Source organism: Lissotriton helveticus, chromosome 1_1 (genome assembly GCF_964261635.1).
Source record: "Lissotriton helveticus chromosome 1_1, aLisHel1.1, whole genome shotgun sequence".
Lineage (NCBI taxonomy): Eukaryota > Metazoa > Chordata > Amphibia > Caudata > Salamandridae > Lissotriton > Lissotriton helveticus.
Window position 1 is genome coordinate 486542973 of NC_136057.1, and position 19803 is coordinate 486562775.

The 19803-nt window shown below is 43.2% G+C and overlaps 1 protein-coding gene across 1 annotated transcript in view; it reads left to right on the top strand.

Annotated features, from left to right (window-relative positions):
- POLR3B (RNA polymerase III subunit B) overlaps positions 1–19803 on the top strand; it is a 943591-nt gene that overhangs the window by 558301 nt on the left and 365487 nt on the right. Inside the window, exon 15 of the mRNA XM_078673925.1 lies at positions 4070–4232. Coding sequence (XP_078530051.1) covers positions 4070–4232 — 163 coding nt within the window. The remainder of the gene's footprint in view (positions 1–4069; positions 4233–19803) is intronic.

Sequence of the window (19803 nt, forward strand, 5' to 3'; positions counted from 1 at the left end):
AGCCTTTTACCGACAGGCAAGCTACGGGGCAAGCAAACTCCGATAGAGTCCCTACTCTAGCCATCGATGCTGAAGCCACCTCGCATGCCCAAGGATTGCGATCTGACTTTAACCCACTAAAAATCCTTTCCTGGAATGTGGCAGGTCTTTGCAACAAAGTGGCCTGAACCCCCCTGAGTGGCGTTCTTTTATAGATACGAATGACGTATGCCTCTTACAGGAAACCTGGGCTAGGGAAGAACAATTCCGATCTGGCTTTGCCTCATTCTCAGTCCCAGCAAGGTGGGGGGGAAAGGGCAGACCGTCGGGTGGGCTAACAATCTGGGTGGGAGCCCATTTGGGCTGTAGCGCGAGGGTTATGGATACTAGATCAGAGGATGTGCAATGTGTGGTCCTAGAGTGGCAGAATGGATCTAGACTAGCTTTGGTCAATATCTACTTTAGACCTGTGAGTATTACATCTGAGTCTAGAACCATCGAAGAGCTCTCCTCTTTTTTAAATAAGATCCCCGAGGGAATTACAGTTGTGATAGGGGGTGATCTCAATTCTCATTTTGAGCCACTTGCGGGCCTGTTGGATGGTGTAAGCCAGGAGGAGGATGAGCACTGGAAAATCCCTCAAGTGGTAAGTCCCCCCCCCCCCCCCCGTCATGGGCGCCATTGGCTGTACAGATTATGGCCCTGACTTTGAACCATTCAATCGGGGACTGTAATGGCCGCGTAAAATCAGATATCCCCTCAAAGTGCACTTTTAATAAACCGGGGCAAGAATCACGCCTGGATTATGTTTTTGTTGAAAGCTGTGCTTGGCACAAGGTCCTTGATTTTAGGGTGGTACCTAGGGGTGAAAGTGATCAAAATGCGCTGATCCTAGACTTTCCATCCCCCAGTATCCCCAAAGATAGCTGCAGCTCAGAGTGCGGACCAGGTAACAGGGTTCTTCTATCAAACAATAGGCGCAGGGTTAGATGGGAGAGACTGGTTACCCATCCGGAGCTAGTGGCAGAGCTATATGCTCGGATAATTCCGGTATTGGAAGCCGCTGGCGCCATAAAGCTGCAGCACCCCCCGCCTGAAGTATACGTAAAGCTAGGAGAACTTAACAAGAACCTAGTCGAAAGTCTAGCAGAGATTCCTAACCCCCCAGGATCTAGAGGGAGAAGAGCCGGTAATAAACCTACCTGGTACAATAAGGCCTGTAGAATGGCGAAAACAGAACTCCTCGAGGCCCTGAAACAAAACAATAACAGGGCACTGATAAAACAAAGGAGGGTAGTATATCGGCAGCTAATTCATCATGCCAAGGTTGAGTGGGGCAATGAGAACTGGGCTAACTTAACATCGGCTCTGTCAACAAGAGATGCTCGGAAGTTCTGGCTAATTGTGAACACGGGGTCGGTTGACCCCGTATTGGCTGTAGCACCTAACATCTCTACGGATGTGTGGGAAGAACATTTTCACACTCCGTACCAGGGGGACAATTTTACTGAGGACCTGGCACAAGGTGGATTAGCTCCTTGTTCTACTCCTGAAACGATTGAGCTTGAATTCACAGAGGGAGAAGTGAGGGCTGCTATTTCCAAACTCTCGCCTGGCAAAGCCCCTGGGCTGGATAAGGTGCCTGGCGATCTTTTAAAGCATGAACCCAGGGTCTGGGCCCCTTACCTAACGGCTATTTTTAATGCTATTCTAGGAGGCATGGCGGTCCCTAGTACTTGGATAGGAGCAGAGATAGTCCCTATCTTCAAGAAGGGCTCACCTCTGCTCCTAGCCAACTACAGGCCAATCAGCCTCTTTGACGTGTCGCAAAAGCTATTCACGAGGTTGATTTTAGATCGCCTTTCAGATTGGATGGAGAAATTTGACATCTTAAGCCCCTATCAAGCTGGGTTCAGAAAGAATGTATCCACTACGGAGCAGATTTTTCGCTTAACCCTGCTTTATTGGAAAACTGTCAAGATCGAGGGCGGCTCACTTTACACTGTCTTTGTGGACCTTCGTGCGGCTTCGATCTAGTCCCACGTCGGAAACTGTGGAGTGTGCTTTCGGAATTGGGCATTCCTCCCTCTCTTCTGAATATAATAATCCGACTGCACACTGAGAATTTCGCACAGGTCAGGTGTGGGAAAAATGGTTCTTTGTCATCTAGATTCCCTGTTGGCGCCCACCCTGTTTTGCCTTTATGTCAACGGGGTAATCTCCCACCTGAATGCAGTCCCCAATAGTGATGCTCCAAAACTTGCTGGGTTCGGTAGCTCTGCGATTATGTTAGCGGATTATGCCTTATTGCTCTCCAAGACCCCTATGGGCATCCAGCGAATCCTGGATGGTTTTGTGCTTTTCTGCCAGGGGGTTGGAAATAAACACCCTGAAAACGAAATATATGATTTTTAACCCTCAAATAACAACCCGTCCGAGCCCTGTGATAGGTGGAGTCCGCCTTGAAAGAGTTCAGACGTTTGAGTATCTGGGTCTCACACTAAACGAAAATATGACATGGGGGCAACATCAAATAAAATTGCAACTGAAGTTGTCCCAAAAAGCGGGGGCCATTATCAAGCTCTTAAATAAATCCTCTGTTAAACCAATTGGCCCACCACTGGAAATTTATAAATTGCAGGCACGGGGGGGTTGTAATCCATGGTGGCGAACTGTGGGGTCACAAGTGTGCACCCGCGATTGCCGTCGTGGAGAAAAGATTTCTAAGACAGTTGGTAGCACTACCGCCTAGTACACCATTGCTGCCGCTCAGGCTGGACCTGGGCCTTAGACCCATAAATGAGGAACTGGGCCTCAAACCTTTAACTTTCTGGAGGAGACTCTGGGTTACCCCAGAGTTAAAGAACTACAGGCAAGAGCTTTCGGATGTTCTAAGACTTCCGAATGCGCAGAAACTTCCATGGTTGAAGTATATAAGAGAGGAATTTGAGAGACTAGGTCTCGCGCCCATGTGGTCCGACCCGGAGCACGCTTGCAGAAATCTATCGTGCAAGTATCTGGTCAATCTGTACCATGAAAGTAACTTAACTGCTCGTTTAGCGAATGTCCAAACTGGTACTCTCTCCGGCACGTTCTTAATGACTAAAGATTTTTATAAATTTGAGTCTGTCTTCGACGATGTTTGTCCAGTTGCTTTTAGGAAGTTGTATTTTCAATGGAGGCACGGATCTCTGCCAATCAGATATTTTACGAGTAAGTGGTGTCCATCCTCACCCAAAAATTGTCCTGGTTGCACCTCGGAGCTCGAAAATGAATTGCATGTTGTGTTTTTCTGCCCTGTTTATCAAAAAGCCAGAAACAAGTGGATTATTCCACTGTGTAAAAATCTGGGGATCATGCATTGTTTGCAAGCACACAGAATACTTAAAACGGATCTTTCTCCTCTAATTGTTTTTGCTGTAACAAAATTTCTAGCAGCCATGTGGACCATTAGAAGGAAATATGTGAACTTTGTTTGAAATAGGATCCAGTAGATACGACTGTATAGTTGCTAGGGAGCCTGATCTCTGTTTCTAGATGGGCAGGGGATTTTAGTTGACCATGCATTTATTTAGGTTTACTGTCATCTACTAGGCTGTGATGAAATAGCTCCCTGGACATGTGATGATGTAGGTTTTTTTTACTGTGTATTTGAATGTAATGTATCAATTCTTTTAAACTGTCCAATCAAATGTGATTTCTTTTATGACAACATTGTCGAAATAAAGATGAAATGATGATACTATCCAATGCACTTTTGAGGTTGCCCCAAAACGAAGCTACGCATTGAATTTATGGAATATAATTCTCAGGCTTCAGTATACATTAACCCAGTAGAATTTGTCAATGTGGTACTTTACTTTTAAATGTTTTGTCTTCGTGTAGTTTAGAGCTAATATCAGGGGTACCACTCAACTTCTTGTCCCACACAATAAGATACCTTTGTGTAAGCATTGTATAATTAACAGATTGTGATAGAATGAGCATGGCCTGAAAAATTTCGATACCAAAGTAACTGCTATTGATTTATGTTTTTTTTAAATATGTGTTTGTGATTTTTTGGTTTTAAATTGTTCATTTTCTTCTTTAGGCTTGTGGATTAGTAAAGAACCTAGCTCTGATGACTCATATCACTACCGATATGGAAGATGGCCCCATTATCAAATTAGCCAGTAATTTGGGAGTAGAAGATGTAAATCTGCTGTGTGGAGAAGAGCTTTCGTATCCAAATGTATTTCTTGTTTTTCTCAATGGTATGAGTTTTTGCTATTCATCAATGCATGTGTACACTGAATTTGTATTTTATAAGGTCATGTTATACATAACAATTGGCTGTAGATTTACATACAATTGAGAGACATGATTGACAGATGCCGCAATAATTGATAGCAGCTCGTTGTCTGTTGTCATAAGTGGTACTTGTACATCATCACTCTCTTAGGTAAAAAGTCTACTGGAAAAATAATGAGTTTGGGGGGTCTCTCACTATGGTAGTGCAATGTGATTGTGATCAGCATGGAATATACCTGTGGCTTATGTTTTCTTGTTAAGCTTTTTCACCCAAGCAGGTTGAGAAAGAGACTGTTTAACTTGGATAAATAGTAGTTGAGCAGAAGTTTCTAATATCTCAAGATCTTCCTGTAACTAATGTACACCTGAATCTTCATTTAACATAGCACAAATAAAGTCTGCCAATCTGAAGTAGGAGGATGCTAACAAACACAGTGATCCTTTGTCTGTTAAGAAGAGTTTTTTTGATTCCTCTGACCGTTCAAATGCTTCAACAGTATATAGCAGGCATGGTCATGACCCACTAGGTGAGCTCCAGTGACCTACCAGACCCACAATTTCACTCCAGTTGGTCAATGCATCTCAGTCTTCAGAGGGAAGGTCTTCCTTTTGTTCCAAGCATATAGCTGACACCTAACAGATAGGACTACCACATCCCACACCTACACAGAAAGAAGATCTGAATGCTCCTCTCTCTGGGGAGGAAACACGAGATGGCATATTCTCATTATCCAATGGGAAGTCGCCGGGGCCGGACGGATTGCCAGCCGAATTTTATAAAGCCTATGCGTATATTTTAGTGCCACAGTTGCTGAAGATGTATGAGACCGCTCTAGATCTGTCTACATGCATGAATACGTAGAATGAGGCATTATTGGTCTCTCTCTTGAAACCTGACAAAAACCCTGAATCCCTGGGGTCCTATCGACCGCTGGCGCTACTTAACACTGACTATAAAGTGTTTGCGTCACTGCTGGCTCGACGGCTCTCACCTTTAGTGAAAACATTGGTGCATCAAGATCAGAACGGTTTTGTTCCCACCAGGAATACCTCACTAAACCTCCGTCTGTTTTTTCGGGTACAGCAATACGCACGCCATGGATGGCCTCGCTCTGGTTGCCTGGTGCTCGATCTGGAAAAGGCCTTTGACTCTTTGGAATGGTCCTACCTGGCGGCAGTGCTCGATAAGTATGAGCTCGGGGACCATTACCTCAGTATGATCCAGTTGCTGTGCAACCCCCTACTGTCCGGATCCATACTGGAAGGCTCCTATCAGATCCTGTCAAAGTAAGGTGGGGTACGCGCCAGGGCCGCCAGCTGTCCCCGCTGCTCTTTGCCCTGGCCATGGAACCGCTAGCGATGCTACTCCGTAGCAGTGGTAAAGACTGGGTTATACCGCTACGGGACGGGACACATGCTGTGTCCCTGTACGCCAACGGTTTATCGTTGTACGTCCGTGATATTGCTGCCATCCCCGCATCCATAGAGGGCGTGTTGAAGGCCTTTGAGGCGATGGCGAGCCTTCGGGTTAACTGGGCTAAATCGGGAGAGTACCCCTTTCATGCGTTAATGGAGGAGACGGACGTGTGTATCAATGGCTCACGCCTCCGGTGGTATCCTACCACCTTCCGATACCTAGAACTATTTATTTATCGGACACCTGATTTGCTGGAAGGCAACTTAATGAGGGCAGGGCGGTCTCAGCGGTGCGAGCCCAAGTGCAGTTTTGGAAAACACTCCCGCTGAATGTTATGAGTCGTGTCACCCTAGTGAAGATGATAGCCCTTCCCAAGTTGTTATATTACTTTTCGAATCTCCCGGTCTATGTGCAAGCCAAAATCTTCAGAGACTTAGAGAGCATGTCTTGAGACTTCATATGGAATAAGGGCAGGCCACGTGTTGCGCTGTGGAAATGACATGCACCTACCAGTCAGGGGGGGGTTAGCAATTCCTAATATGGAACTGTACTATGTAGCCGCCCAGCTGCAATGGTTAACAAAGTGGCTTATCGGCAGCAATTTGGATGACATAGCAACCTTGCAACAGCCATGGACTCGCACTGAAATATATCATCTGTTTCGTCCTGCGGCCAATTCCCCAAGACCGTCCCAGCTAAATTTAGGGTTAGCATACAGATGTTACAGGAGGAGCCTGCATCTCACCCGAGCGACTCTTCCGTACGCCCCGATAATACCACTCCTAGGGACACTAAGGGGGAGAGCTGGTACTTCTGAAGAGGCCCTCACACATTTGCGTGCGGCAGGCATGGACACTCTAGGCGACCTCTATAGGGACAGTGCGCTATTAACTTTCGAGGCTCTGGCGAATGACATAGACTTACCTGTAGGACAATTCTTACTACACACCTCCTTAGTGAGAGCCTTGTCGACTCTTCGGGGAGATCTAGCGACTGAGCCCCCAATGCATTTATTAATACAGTACTTATATGTCATGGGGGCAGGGCCACACATAGTACATTGGCTGGTGACAGCCTTACTTACGCACACGTTGAAACCAATGATGTCCCTCACGGCCCGCTGGGAGGCGGACCGTGGCCAAACGTGGACCGACAAGGAATGAGGTAATATCCTGGCCTGCCCCATTTATATACAGAGAAGCTCCAAATACAAATGAATCCAACCTTACATCTTGCACACGGCCTATCTCTCCCCCGATAAAATTAACAGATACTTCAAAATTACTACTTCTGAGTGCCCGCGCTGGAGACGGTCTGACGCAGACCTACTGCATATGTTATGGTCCTGTGGTTCCCTCCAAAGCTATTGGCGCGAAGTCACCACATCCGTAGCGCTCTGCACAGACTCGTCCTTGCCGCTCTCATGGGAGGTTTGCATACTGGGAATTTATGTACCGACCAAGAAAGACAAAGTTACGTCACGGTTTAGAGATTTGGGGTTGATAGTTGCAAAGCTCTTGATTACAAAAAGATAGAAACACTCAGACCCCCCCCCTGAACTGATTAGCTGGAAGAGATCTCTTACTAACTGGGCTCAGGCAGAAAGCACAGCACTACACATGGAGGAAACAGCAGGGCGACAGAAATTCCCCATTGCGCAGTACTGGGACACTATACTCTCAGCATTTAACAACGAGGGCAATGGCAATGCGGATGACACCCACCCGGTTGACACATAATGCGCATGCTAGCGGTCCCGAATCACGGGGGATACAATATCAGTGGAAGGGAATTACCAACTGTTAGGAACTGCAGCATAGTAATAATTTGATGTGGAGGACCCCACACCATTTACCTGCCAGAGCATCCACCGACACAATACTGCCCCTCAGAATTTTTATGAGTTAGAGTCCCGCCCTGACGCACTCCCTCACTACGAGGGTGGCAGCACACCGTCCTGCACACAGTTCAGCGAAGATCATTATAATCCTTAATCAATGACAGCCCACTTATTTCTTTGCTTTAAGTATGTTCTTAAGAGACGTTTATTGGATAATATATGTCTTATTTGGTGCACCCCATCTTCTCTCCTTCCTTCCTATTGCGAAACACTACAGTTTAGTATTGAAGCGACTGTACATAGATTTCCACTACGTCTACTGACGGCGTATATGTTGTGTGTAATCATATTTTTTAATCATGCATGGAGCTAGTGACCTCAATTGCAAACTGTTAACAGCGCTGCAGAACCGTGAGCAGGCGATCATGACATTGCATGGTTTACCATTTGCTGATGCTACATGTGAGAACTATGACAAGCATTGATTATGCCTCTGCAATGTATAGCACTAATCTGCACATTGATTTCACACGGTTGTACTATACGGATCTGCATGTTGCTTTTGACTATTCTGTATTTACATGCAAAATGTAATGAGAAGGAGAACAATTACAGTAAGAAAAGAAAAAAAGAAAACAAATCAAGATATTTTTAAAAAAGCATATAGCTGACACCTAATCCGCCTCCTAGTTTTTACAATCTAAGAGAAAGCTCTTTAGAGGAAAGACTGAGTATCTCACCAAGAGAGGAAGCATCAAATAAATAGTTGAAACGTGAACGTAAAAAAAGAAAGCTGAAGATGAAAATGAAGATTGAGATGAAACTGAGCAATGTAAGAGGTAGACGAAAGGAAAATATGAAAAAGTATTATTAAAGAAACCCTGTGGGAAAGAGGAGGGAAACAAGGGAGAACATGAACGTCAGAGGCACAGCCTAAAAGTGGGAAGAAAGAGGTGAACTTTGAAAAAACGAAGAGAAGGAAAAAGAAAATAATTGGATGGTGGTACGAAAGATGTAGAAAGAAAGATGTAAATAATTTTAAAAAATGCACCTGGGATTTTATATTGTCAACCAATATGCCTTCGCACTCTAAAAGCCTAGAAGAGAAAGGAGTAGCAGCTTCTACTGCTGCATAATAAAATGTGTAAAATACACCTGTGGCCAGAGTCACAGAAGTACAGCCCTGTTAAGGATACCTAGATAGATTTGATAATAAAAGAGAAGTAATCACATATTTTCCAAGACGTCGTTCAGTAGGGCTTGATCCTAAACGTATCATTAATAGACAGTATTTCTGTGAGAGACACAAAAAATAAGTTAGAAAATGTGATTTATTTTGTAGCAAAACAGAAATTATTTAAAGAAACAGACGTCCTCATCATTTGGTTAGGCTAATTAATGATAACATGGTTATTGATTACGAGCACGCATTAAAGTATCTTCCAATCACAAGGGATTCTCAGCCATAAAGTGGGGAGTGTCCAAGAGTCAGAAATATTGCTCAGCCTTTCTGTTTTTATCCATCCTTCGTTTCTTCTTCAGTGTGATGGCACTTGATTTTCCATAAAATGTCGAATCGACATCAGGGCTAAAATAATGTGCTCATTGAAATATGACATGCAAAATAATGACACAGCGAGAATTTAATGCAATGTGACCGTAATAATGGTAGCAATGGCACCCAACCTAGAATACAGCTGACCGTATTGCATATATTTTCTAAAAACGAAGTAATGGGTTGTTCAGTGTTTCGTAGTACGCTTTTGATGCTGATAGGTTTTGTGTAGGTTTCTGGTTAAGGTCGCAGCCTCCCCTTGTCAGCCTGTTTTGCTTGGAAAGTCATTTTATAAGAATCTTTTTACACATAAATCTTTTAACTCACAAAAATAATGCCCTTCGGATTAAAAGACAGAGATTTCCTCCAGTGCAAAATAATGCACTACCTTTTACGTTCAACATGTTGTTGTGGCTGTGGGGTGGGCCTCTGCATTCTGAGGAATACCTGTCTGAATACAAATCACTCCAGGAATTCGCTACACGGCTCTTATCGTTTCAGCAGTCAGCTATACCATTACTCCTGAGGCGGAAGCCGGGAGCGTCATTGTATTACCTGTTTGTGTATTTTTTTAAAACTATCACTTGCGAGTCACCTTTATTGTTGTTGATTTTAAAAACTCACCCTGTGCTTGACGCTCGGATTAGGGCAGAGACCTTCATTATACCTAGTCGCACAGCGGAGCTTAGCGCTGCCGCGACACACTCGCATCCAGAAACAGCTGACGCCATTACCGGCGTACACTGAGGCCACGCCCCCTCGAGGCCACGCCCCCTCCCATCTCTTTCATTTCTATAAAGCATGTGTATTTGGAGGAAGCGCAGCGGACGAGCGCAGCGGGAGCGCCTAAGGCAAGCCCGTCTGCGCCCGTCATCGCCAGGACATCGCCTCTCGCCTGTCCCCCTGCACAAATTACACAGCATAGAATTCATTATGAAAGAGAACGTCTCCTCGCACTTAACCCTGATATAAGATGCGACAAGCTTGGAGGCTGCCTTGGACAAACAGGTCTGTATTGTGAGTCCTGTAGCTTTACTACACCTATACCCAGTCTATCTAGTTGTAGAACTACTGCCCAAAAATACTCCCCCCCTTTTGGTCCTCCAGCTGAATGTTAGATCCCTTGCTAAACATCACGCTGAAGTGCACACCCTTTTAATGGATGAAAGCCCAGATATTTTGTTTTTATGCGAAACCTGGCTCCATGATGACCAGACTAGCATCCAGACCTCACGCTGCCCGAGGGCTTCTCTATGAAAATCATAAATAGAGATTCAAGGGGTGGTGGGATAGCTGTTGTATATCGAACAGTATATAACTGCTCCTTTACGAAGGAAAACATCTGGGGGTGCGAAAGCGCACGGTTTAAGATCACTACTAGTCCCCAGTTTGCCCTCTCTGGGCTATATATCTACCGTCTGCCCGGCCCAGCCTCTAGGTTCATTGAAGAACTTCTAGAAGTAGCTCACACTTTTGTAGTGTCTTCCCCCAACTTCACCATATTGGGAGATCTTAACCTCCATTTTGACTCCGTGTCTGACCCCACCATCAAAAACTTGTTGGCGGATCTGATAGCCCTACAGCTCAACCCTCTCATTCATACCCCCACTCATTCTGCCGGGCACTTACTAGATCCCGTCTTTACCAACATCTTAGAGGCCACGGCTGACCTTCCCAAACCCATGGGTTGGACTGACCATTTCCTTATTAGATGTACCATGAGGGTTAGAGAACCGCTCATTAAAAATACTTCTAGTCCCTGTTATAAGAGGCCATGGCATAAACTTTTACCTGGTGATCTTATCTTAAATCTAGGAAATCTCCACTCTAATGCCAAGAACAGTGACATCAATGCAGCTTATGCTGCTTTCCATGAGTGGATTACCACAGGGCTTGATACCCTAATCCCAGCCAAATGGACTAAAACCCGCAGTTTCCCTACTAACCCATGGTACAATGAGATTCTTAAAACCATGCGGAAAGAATGTAAAAGAGCTGAACGCTGCTGGAGAAAGGAGTATAAGGACCATGATAAAGCCCTCTACTTGTCAAAGCTAAGGACGTACCATAAGGCGATACGTACTACTCGTGCATCCTTTTATGCTAAGGAAATTGACTCAAGTTCCAACCCCACCAAAACTATTTTCAAATTGGTACAAAATCTCCAAAATAGCTCTAACCCGGTATCATGTATTACCTCCTCACAACAATGTGAGGACCTCGCTATTTTCTTTATAGAAAAAGTGAGGAAAATCTACAACACTTTTCCACAGGATTTTCCTGAGCTCCCAAACCCTCTTAACCCTTTGGCCGACAATTCTAGGCTGTCACTTATACCTAACATAACCCACGACGACCTAGCCAAACTATGTAAAAAGGTTAAGTCCGGTTCTCCCACAGATCCTATGAGACCAGCCAAATTTCTAGAATCACTAGATTTTTTTCTCCCTCCCCTGGCCACTCTGCTTAATCTCTCCTTCTCCTCGGCTGTGGTTCCCACCTGCTGGAAGCAAGCATGGGTATCCCCTATTATTAAAAAGCCTACGATAGACCCCACAAAGCCGGAAAACTTTAGACCCATTTTGCTGCTTCCATGGGCATCTAAATTGGCAGAAGCCCATGTGAATAAAGTATTATCCCATCACATGGTCCAAAACAATATTCTAGATCCATCCCAGAATGGCTTCAGGCCAGGATTCAGCACTGAGTCCGCCCTGCTGACTACCATTGAATACCTCCGGAACATACTGGACGCCGGTCAGAGTGCTGCGCTGATTCTACTTGATCTCAGCGCAGCCTTTGATACGGTCTCCCATAATATCCTGTTAAAACGTCTCGAGGCTATAGGGATCTGTGATCTGGCCCTTGAGTGGTTTCGGTCCTTTTTGATGGATAGGTCCTTCCGGGTTTCAGCCCCCCCATTTATTTCCCAGCCCCATTCCATCGAACAAGGAGTTCCCCAGGGATCGGCGCTTAGCCCATCCCTTTTTAATCTCTATGTCCAGCCTCTCGCAGTAGTGGCAAAAGAGTGGGACCTTATGCTGGTGTCGTACGCTGACGACACGCAGCTGGTCATCACTCTGACTGAGGGCCCCTCAATTTCAGCTGCGAAATTTAGGGATGGCCTAGCGGCAGTTGCGCAATGGATGACGCGTAACTGCTTACAACTGAACGCCGGGAAAACAGAGGTGCTGCTCCTTGGAAAGAATCCCTGCTACTGGAGCGAACGCTGGTGGCCGTCCTTGCTTGGCCCCACTCCATCGCCAAAAACTGTGGTGAAGAATCTGGGTGTCTGGCTGGACTCCTCGCTCAATTTTCAGACCCACACAAAGAAAGTGGCAGCTACTTGTGTGGGTCTGCTGAGGAGCCTCAATCCGATACTTGGCTTCTTCGACTCCAAAACGCGCCAACTGATCGTTCAATCCACCATCCTTGCTCGGTTGGACTATGCCAATTGTGTTTGCAATGCCCTATTCATAGGCACCAATAAAGCAGAAACGGCACGGCTGCAACGGGTTCAAAACTCAGCAGCAAGAGCAGTGGTGGGCCTTCCCCGTAGGTGCTCTGCTAGAGCTACCATCCGGAAACTACATTGGCTGCCGATTGAGTCTCGAATTCAATTGAAGACTCTCACCACTGCCTTTTAAATTCTCAGATCAGAATGTCCTGGACTCCTACGCCCACTCCTAATACCCTACACTCCCCAGCGTGCCCTGCGCTCCTTAGGACAGCACCTTGTGTCTGTCCCTCGAACTAGGCTTAGCAGAATGGGTGGCCGATCTTTCAAGGTTTTGGGGGCTAAACTTTGGAACTCCCTACCGCTACACATTCGCTCCATGACCAACCTGACGGTCTTTCGCAAGGCAATTAAAACCCATCTGTTTTCCCTGATCTAAACTCCTGTTGTTTCTCCCTCTTCCCTCAGGTGTTTTTTATGGTTCAGCGCCGGGACGCCCCGTTGCCGGGGCAGCTGTTTTGCGCTATAACAAATTTTTAACATAACAACATTCCCACCAGACCCCAACTATGATCAGCTTCAAACATGTATTTTCGTTTCCCTTTTTCCTCCTGTTTAACTCTTTGTCTGCTATTTGAGTTCACTCATCACATACTCGGAATGTAAGCCAACATTTGCGATTACAAAATATTTTCTAAATTTGCATCTGCCTTAGATACAGCCGTGAAACATTATAACGAATGTCACAGTTTATCCAAAATAATTATTCGATTTTGCCTAAATAGTCATTTTGTATCTATTATTTTTTTTTGCGTGCCACATAAACCAAGCAAATGTTGGCAACTTTTTGGCGGTTTTAGTCTAGCTTCACCGAAGATATTTGTGATTTGAGCCACAACAACCCCCGAAAACGTTGTATTCCGATCTGCTTCTACTGCCACCACGACCAGCTCTTTAATTAACAAGCAAGTGGCCTAATGGCCAAATATTCTAGTAAAAGGGGTTGTGACTAGTGAATCTGTACCCCTGATCTATTATATCGGACATCAAACGCTTCTACACAACATGTAATCAGACCATGATATTTAAAAAAAAAAAAAAAAAAATCAAATTACCAACTGAGAGAGGCTGGAAGACATACAGGACTCTCAGTACAATATTCATCTTAACATTCGTGTGCCCCAGCCAGGAAATATAGAGAAGGCACCACTGATCATCATCTTTGGTCGTCATAAATAGGTCTCCTGAGATTTGGCAGTTATGCTCTTTCCAACTTTCTATTCTGTATGTTATGTGCAGTCCTCGTTATCTAATCAAGTGTGGATCCTAAGTAAAACGTACAGTAAGTTTCCGGCTGAACATTCTAAGCATGGAGTATCAGATTCTAACCCACTGATTTTGGCTTTTTAATTTTGAAGAACAAGACTCCCTCAAACTGTTCTGACGCTTTGATCACTACTGGGAGAGTTTGCTCCAGAGTGTAAGATATCATTGGCTAACAGAAACAAATTGTATCTTCCCAGCAAATGGGATAAAGCCCCTTAATGTCAGTCCTGGCCCTGATCTACATAGCTAGTGGCTGTACCACCAATGCGGATAGAAGTGGGGAGAGCAAGCAACCATGCCTAGTGCCTCTGTAGTGAGAACCCATGGGTCCTTTGAGCATTCAACCTGAAGGATGCTGTCAGGCTTTTATACCCAGTCAGATCTTATCTAAGGCGGCTTTGAGGAACTCCCAACTCACCCGATAAATTTCTTCTCCTTATTTAACAATCGTATCAAGGAGTTAATACTGAAACCACCCATCTTCCGGAAGAAGAAAACCTATGATAGAGCTTTCTCAGGAGCAGCACCCAGAATCTGGAACTCTCTCCCACCAAACATTAGAAAAATAACACACACAGAATCATTCAAGAGGGAATTAAAAACTTTTCTAACTTAGCAAATACCTTCCATAGACGAGTCTATTCGTTTTGAAGCTCCACGTTTGACCATGGTAACTGTGTATTCTGTTTTACTGAGCTGTACTTTGTGACGTTACTTAACCAGACATAGCTCTATTGTAGAAAACTGTATCTGTTGGAATATGCTTGATTGTATCTCATCTACCTCACTCATTGTAAAGCGCTGCGATACCCAAGGGTCTTGTTCGCGCTATACAAAAACTTTTTAAATAAATAAAGTATCATCACCAGGAGTCTCTTTCTGCTCACCTTCTCCACGAGGTGTGCTACTCTCCTAATGTTGTCTCTTCACTGTCTATACTGTATAATGCAAATTTAATCAGGATAACAGCTTTTCTAACCCGTTAGTATAGATTTTAGTGAATATTTTCACAACTGCATTCAAGAGGGCAATCCCCCAATGCCTGTATTTGAGTTATTTCAGCCTTACATGTGGTGGAGTGACACTTCAGTGGTATGTGAAGGTGTTGAAAAGGGCTTTGAGAGGAAGGTTTTGTAGGAGGCTATTGGGAGGCTTCTGGCCCCAGAGTCTTATTATCTCATTAAAGTGCCCGACCTGCAGACCTCCTGTATTTTAGCTTTGTTTGTTATTTTTCATCTCTTCAGGGAAATCTCTTACCTCATCTATAAGCAGCCAAGCACAGATCTGCAGGTATGCCCGGACGTCCAGCAGGCGGCCTTTAATAAACATTGTATAGATTGTTTCATAGAAGTCTCTCACAACCTTGTTTATCTTGTCCCCGGGTTTCCCAAGAGCTGTCCTGCTTTCTGTTCTACGCAATATGTGTTCTCGTTGGTTGGAACTTCAGTCTTTTAGCCTGAAGGGAGCCTATTATATTTCCTGTCATGGAAGCAGTGTCCTGTTACATTTGAAATTTGTATGTAATACGCCTATTACCATATGGCTCTGGTTAATGGTGCTCACATAACTTGAGAACAGAGCTAGAAGATAAACAGAAAGCCTTTAACTATTTTCTGAATGATAGGAGATATGATATTAAGTGTTGTGTTATGTGTGTTTGTAAAGTGCTCTATCGCCTGTGAGGGTGTGCTGGCACTTAGCATAGTGGAGCATAATGGGCAGCGAATTCCAATGTTAGTACTGATCCAGCGCCCCTATAGAAAAACTGTCTCAACAACTCTACCCAACACCAAGATACTCGCCATTAATCACAAATCACTCACAAGGCCCATAAACCAACAAGACAATTTTGGGCAACTGAATCATGTGACCTAATTAATCAGAATCTATTCACAAACTATTAACACATTTATATACATCTGCAGTTTATCATCTCTTACCATGGTTTTCAAGCAAATAACATTTTAATTAAGTCACTAAGGTAAATGGATCAGCTAATGGTAACTAGATCATGAATAAACAAGACCAGCTTGTCGTTCCAAAAATCTAATGTATTCATTTTATTCTTCAAAGGAAAAGCATTTTCTTTAATAAATCATTATTTTATTAGCAATTAAGCAGCATTTAATGAGGAAAGAACAATTAATCTGTCATTTTAAAGCAAATCAATAAACATGTTTAAGGCAAAATAACAGTTTTCAATCCCTCAATCTATTTCCCTAACTATTCTTTGCTCCACCTGTAAGGGAAAAATCATTTGGGCCTATTATCCTTACGTGCGCCAAGAGTCCAGCACGACACGCCCTTCTGGAATCGGAAAGCGAGAAACTCCCTCCTGTCAAAGGGGCCAAGTTTTATACCTTTTCTGTCTAGATAATCTGACTAAAATGTATTCTTTCTTTTGCCATCCAGAGTTCTTATTGGCTGACAGATGTCAGTCCATGTCAGCTCATCACGTTTTCAACCCAAAACCAAGCCTTTTCTTTGGCTCCATTGTCCAACTAAATACATGTCTTTAGCTTCCTCGGAAATGCAACATTCTTCAAGTAACAGACCGTTACTTCCTCAGCTTGGCAGATTTGCCGCATCCTGTCCTTGATTTTGTTACACTCAGAGCACGTCCTGCACAAAAGTCATTCATCAGTATTTCTTTGACAACTGTCGATGTGGTAAAAGTTTTCCACTTCAGAATACGTGCAGGGCTCCACTCTGGACAGGATTCTAAACACCATCTTTAAACGCTAGGCCTTAAGCCTTTCTCTTGGTAACTAGTATTCAAACAAACACAAGACATTAATTAATTAGAGAATTGAGACCCATTCTGTTACCCACCCCCTTTGCTAATTATTAACCCGTTAATTAATGTTACCTAGCTTAAGCACAAGCCACAGAACTTTCCACAAACTTATGCCACATAAAAGACGCAAAGACATAACATAGGCACACAAATAAGCACATGCCATTAATTAAACAGCAGCATTTAATACTGACAAAGACAATAGACAAGGTTAGTCTATTATTTTCAACGCACTTGCAAATGCAACAAAGAGCACATGTATTAGTCCCACGTGTCATGTTATGCATTTTAATCTAGGTTGGTTAATAATTCACCACAAATCAATTAATACGGTTATTTATTATGGAAGTTTAACTTTGCGAGTCAAAACAAAATTTTATTCTGAATCTCGCTCCATCAACTCCCTCATCTGGTGATTTCAAAATCACCAAACTACACCCAAAATGTTAGCAAAAATTTTAAACCCTTGAACATGTTTTGACTTTCACTGTATTAGTGTCTCAAAAGTTTTGTTTCTGCTGTCTGCTTGTAACTCTCATATTGTGATCTACGAAACTCTTCTAGTTCTATTTCCTTATCTTGTTCTTTTCTGAGCTTATAAATCCTCTTCTTTTCCCTAAGATACTTCTTTCTTTTGTGTAGCATACAACTAATTTTCAACAAAAGTATCACAAAAACTATAAACTACTTTCTAACAGCTTTCTAACAGCTTTTCTTCGACCTTACGTCTTACAACAATGTGTTTTTCCAGCTAACACAATTTCTTCGACCTTGTGTCACCGAACACATTTTCTTCAGCCTTATGCCAAGAACAAAAACAAAATCAATCAATGTCACTGATATCATCCAAATCTTTCTGACTACTACTATTCACCTCCACCACAGGTGGGATGATTATATATGTCCACTCAGGGGACTTGTACTTCTGGTTAGGTTTCACTACTCTCTTTGCTCTACTACTAATCACTTCTATTTTCTTTCCTGTTTGAGTTTTCTTATCAGAATCTCCTTTCTGACTTGAGATTTCATTAACCTGCTCTTTTGATCTGTTTACCAATTTGAATTTCAGACATTCTTTTTCAATTGGAGTCAGACAATTATCTCCTTTTCTCAATATTTTCTTCTTTGGTTCAGATTGATTACACTCTGCTCTCCAAGCTCTTTTTCTAAAATTTCTTATTTCAGAATCTTCATCACTTTCATCTGATTCAGTATCTGAGATTTCAATTCGAAATCTAGGTTCTTCTTTACTCGGCAGTTTCACTCTGTTAGGAACATCATCCTTATAACTGGTACTTGGAATTTCGTCTTCTCCTTCTTCTTCAATCACTTCCAACTTCCCAGTTTCAGAATTTTCGTTCCTGCTTTCAGAGCTTCCAATCTGCTTTTCAATACTCTCTTGATCTTGAATCACCACTTGATCAGACTCTTTTCCTGCTTCTTTTTCTAGAAGATCTTCATCATCTTCAGAGTCTTGTATCACAACTTCTTCAATTTCTTCATTCAATGCCTCATTCACATTTGAATCTTCCAGATGTCGACTTTCCTGTCGATTTTCAGTATCTGGATCTTTTTCAGGTTCTTCTTCAGAATCTGAATCAGCTGTAGTATCACCTTCATCAGGATTTTCAGGTGGAGGTACACGAATGGTGTGACTTACATGAATCCACCTCTTCAATCCTTTGCACTTTACTGCATTAGTTGTAACAAGTATCACCTGTCTTGCCTTTTGCCACCTGGGTACTAGGCAGTTTCTTCTTCGATGTACTTTTGTCCTCACCCAGTCACCGGGGAACAGATCATGAGCTTGTTCCTTTTCTCTTGTTAACACTTCAGTTCCTACCTGATGGAACACAGAAGTCACGACGGCAGAGAGGTTTTTGCAATAATCCAAAATGACGCTATCATTAATGCTCATTATTTTACCAACTGGTACAAAAGCTTGTCTCATGACTCTGCCCATGAGTATTTCATGAGGGCTTAAACCTGTCTTTTTATCTGGAGTACTTCTCAGTGACATCAAAACAAGTGGTAGTGCATCTGTCCACTTCATTCCTGTCGCTAAACACATTTTGGCTAATCTATTTTTGATTGTGCTATTCACTTGCTCAACAACACCTGATGCTTCTGGTCTGTATGCACAATGCAACTTTTGCTCAATATTCAGTGCTTCACAAACCATTTGTAACAATCTGTTTTCAAAATGTGTTCCGCGATCAGTCTCGACCGTCACTGGAAAACCGTACCTTGGTATGATTTCCCTTAAAAGCAATTTAGCCACAGTAACTGAATCATTGTGACGTGTTGGGAACGCTTCTACCCATTTTGAAAACAGATCGATAATCACTAGGACGTATCTTAATCCATTGTGGCGTGGCATGTCAATGAAATCCATTTGCAATCTGGTAAAAGGACCACCCTCCCGTCCTATGGTTCCCATGCTCACAACTGTTTTTCTGTTTGTGTTGATCTGTTGGCAGATCAAGCATCTCTGACAAAAAGATTCTGCAATTAGTCTGAACTTTGGATTGTACCATGTCTGCCTAAACAACCTAATCATAGAGTCTCTTCCAATGTGTCCTTGACCATGATACATTCTAGCCATGTCAGCAATCATGCTATCTGGCATAACTGGTCTGTCATCTTTGTAAACCCAAATTTCATCTTCTTCCCTCTGTCTGCAACCTGCTTTTAACCATCTGTCTTTTTCCTCATCATCTGCCTCATCTTGTAAATCTTTTACTCCTTGCCATGTCTCAACTATAGATGTTAGCATAAGTGAATTCAAAACATGTTCATTGTTTTTTTCCCGATTGATTGACATATTATTTTTCGCACAGAACTTTACTATCTCGTCAGCGTAAGCATTTCCCTTCGTAATATAGTCCTCGCCTCTTTTATGTGCTGTACATTTCACGACAACAATTTTCTTTGGTAACTGAATTCCGTCAATTAACCTTTTAATCAAATCGGCGTTCCTTATTGGATTTCCCGCCGAAGTTAAATAACCTCTTTGAGACCAAAGCTGACCATAATCATGGACAACGCCATATCCATATTGACTATCAGTCACTATGGTAACTTTTAAGTTTTGATCTCTTTCACATGCACGAATCAAAGCAATCAATTCTGCTACTTGAGC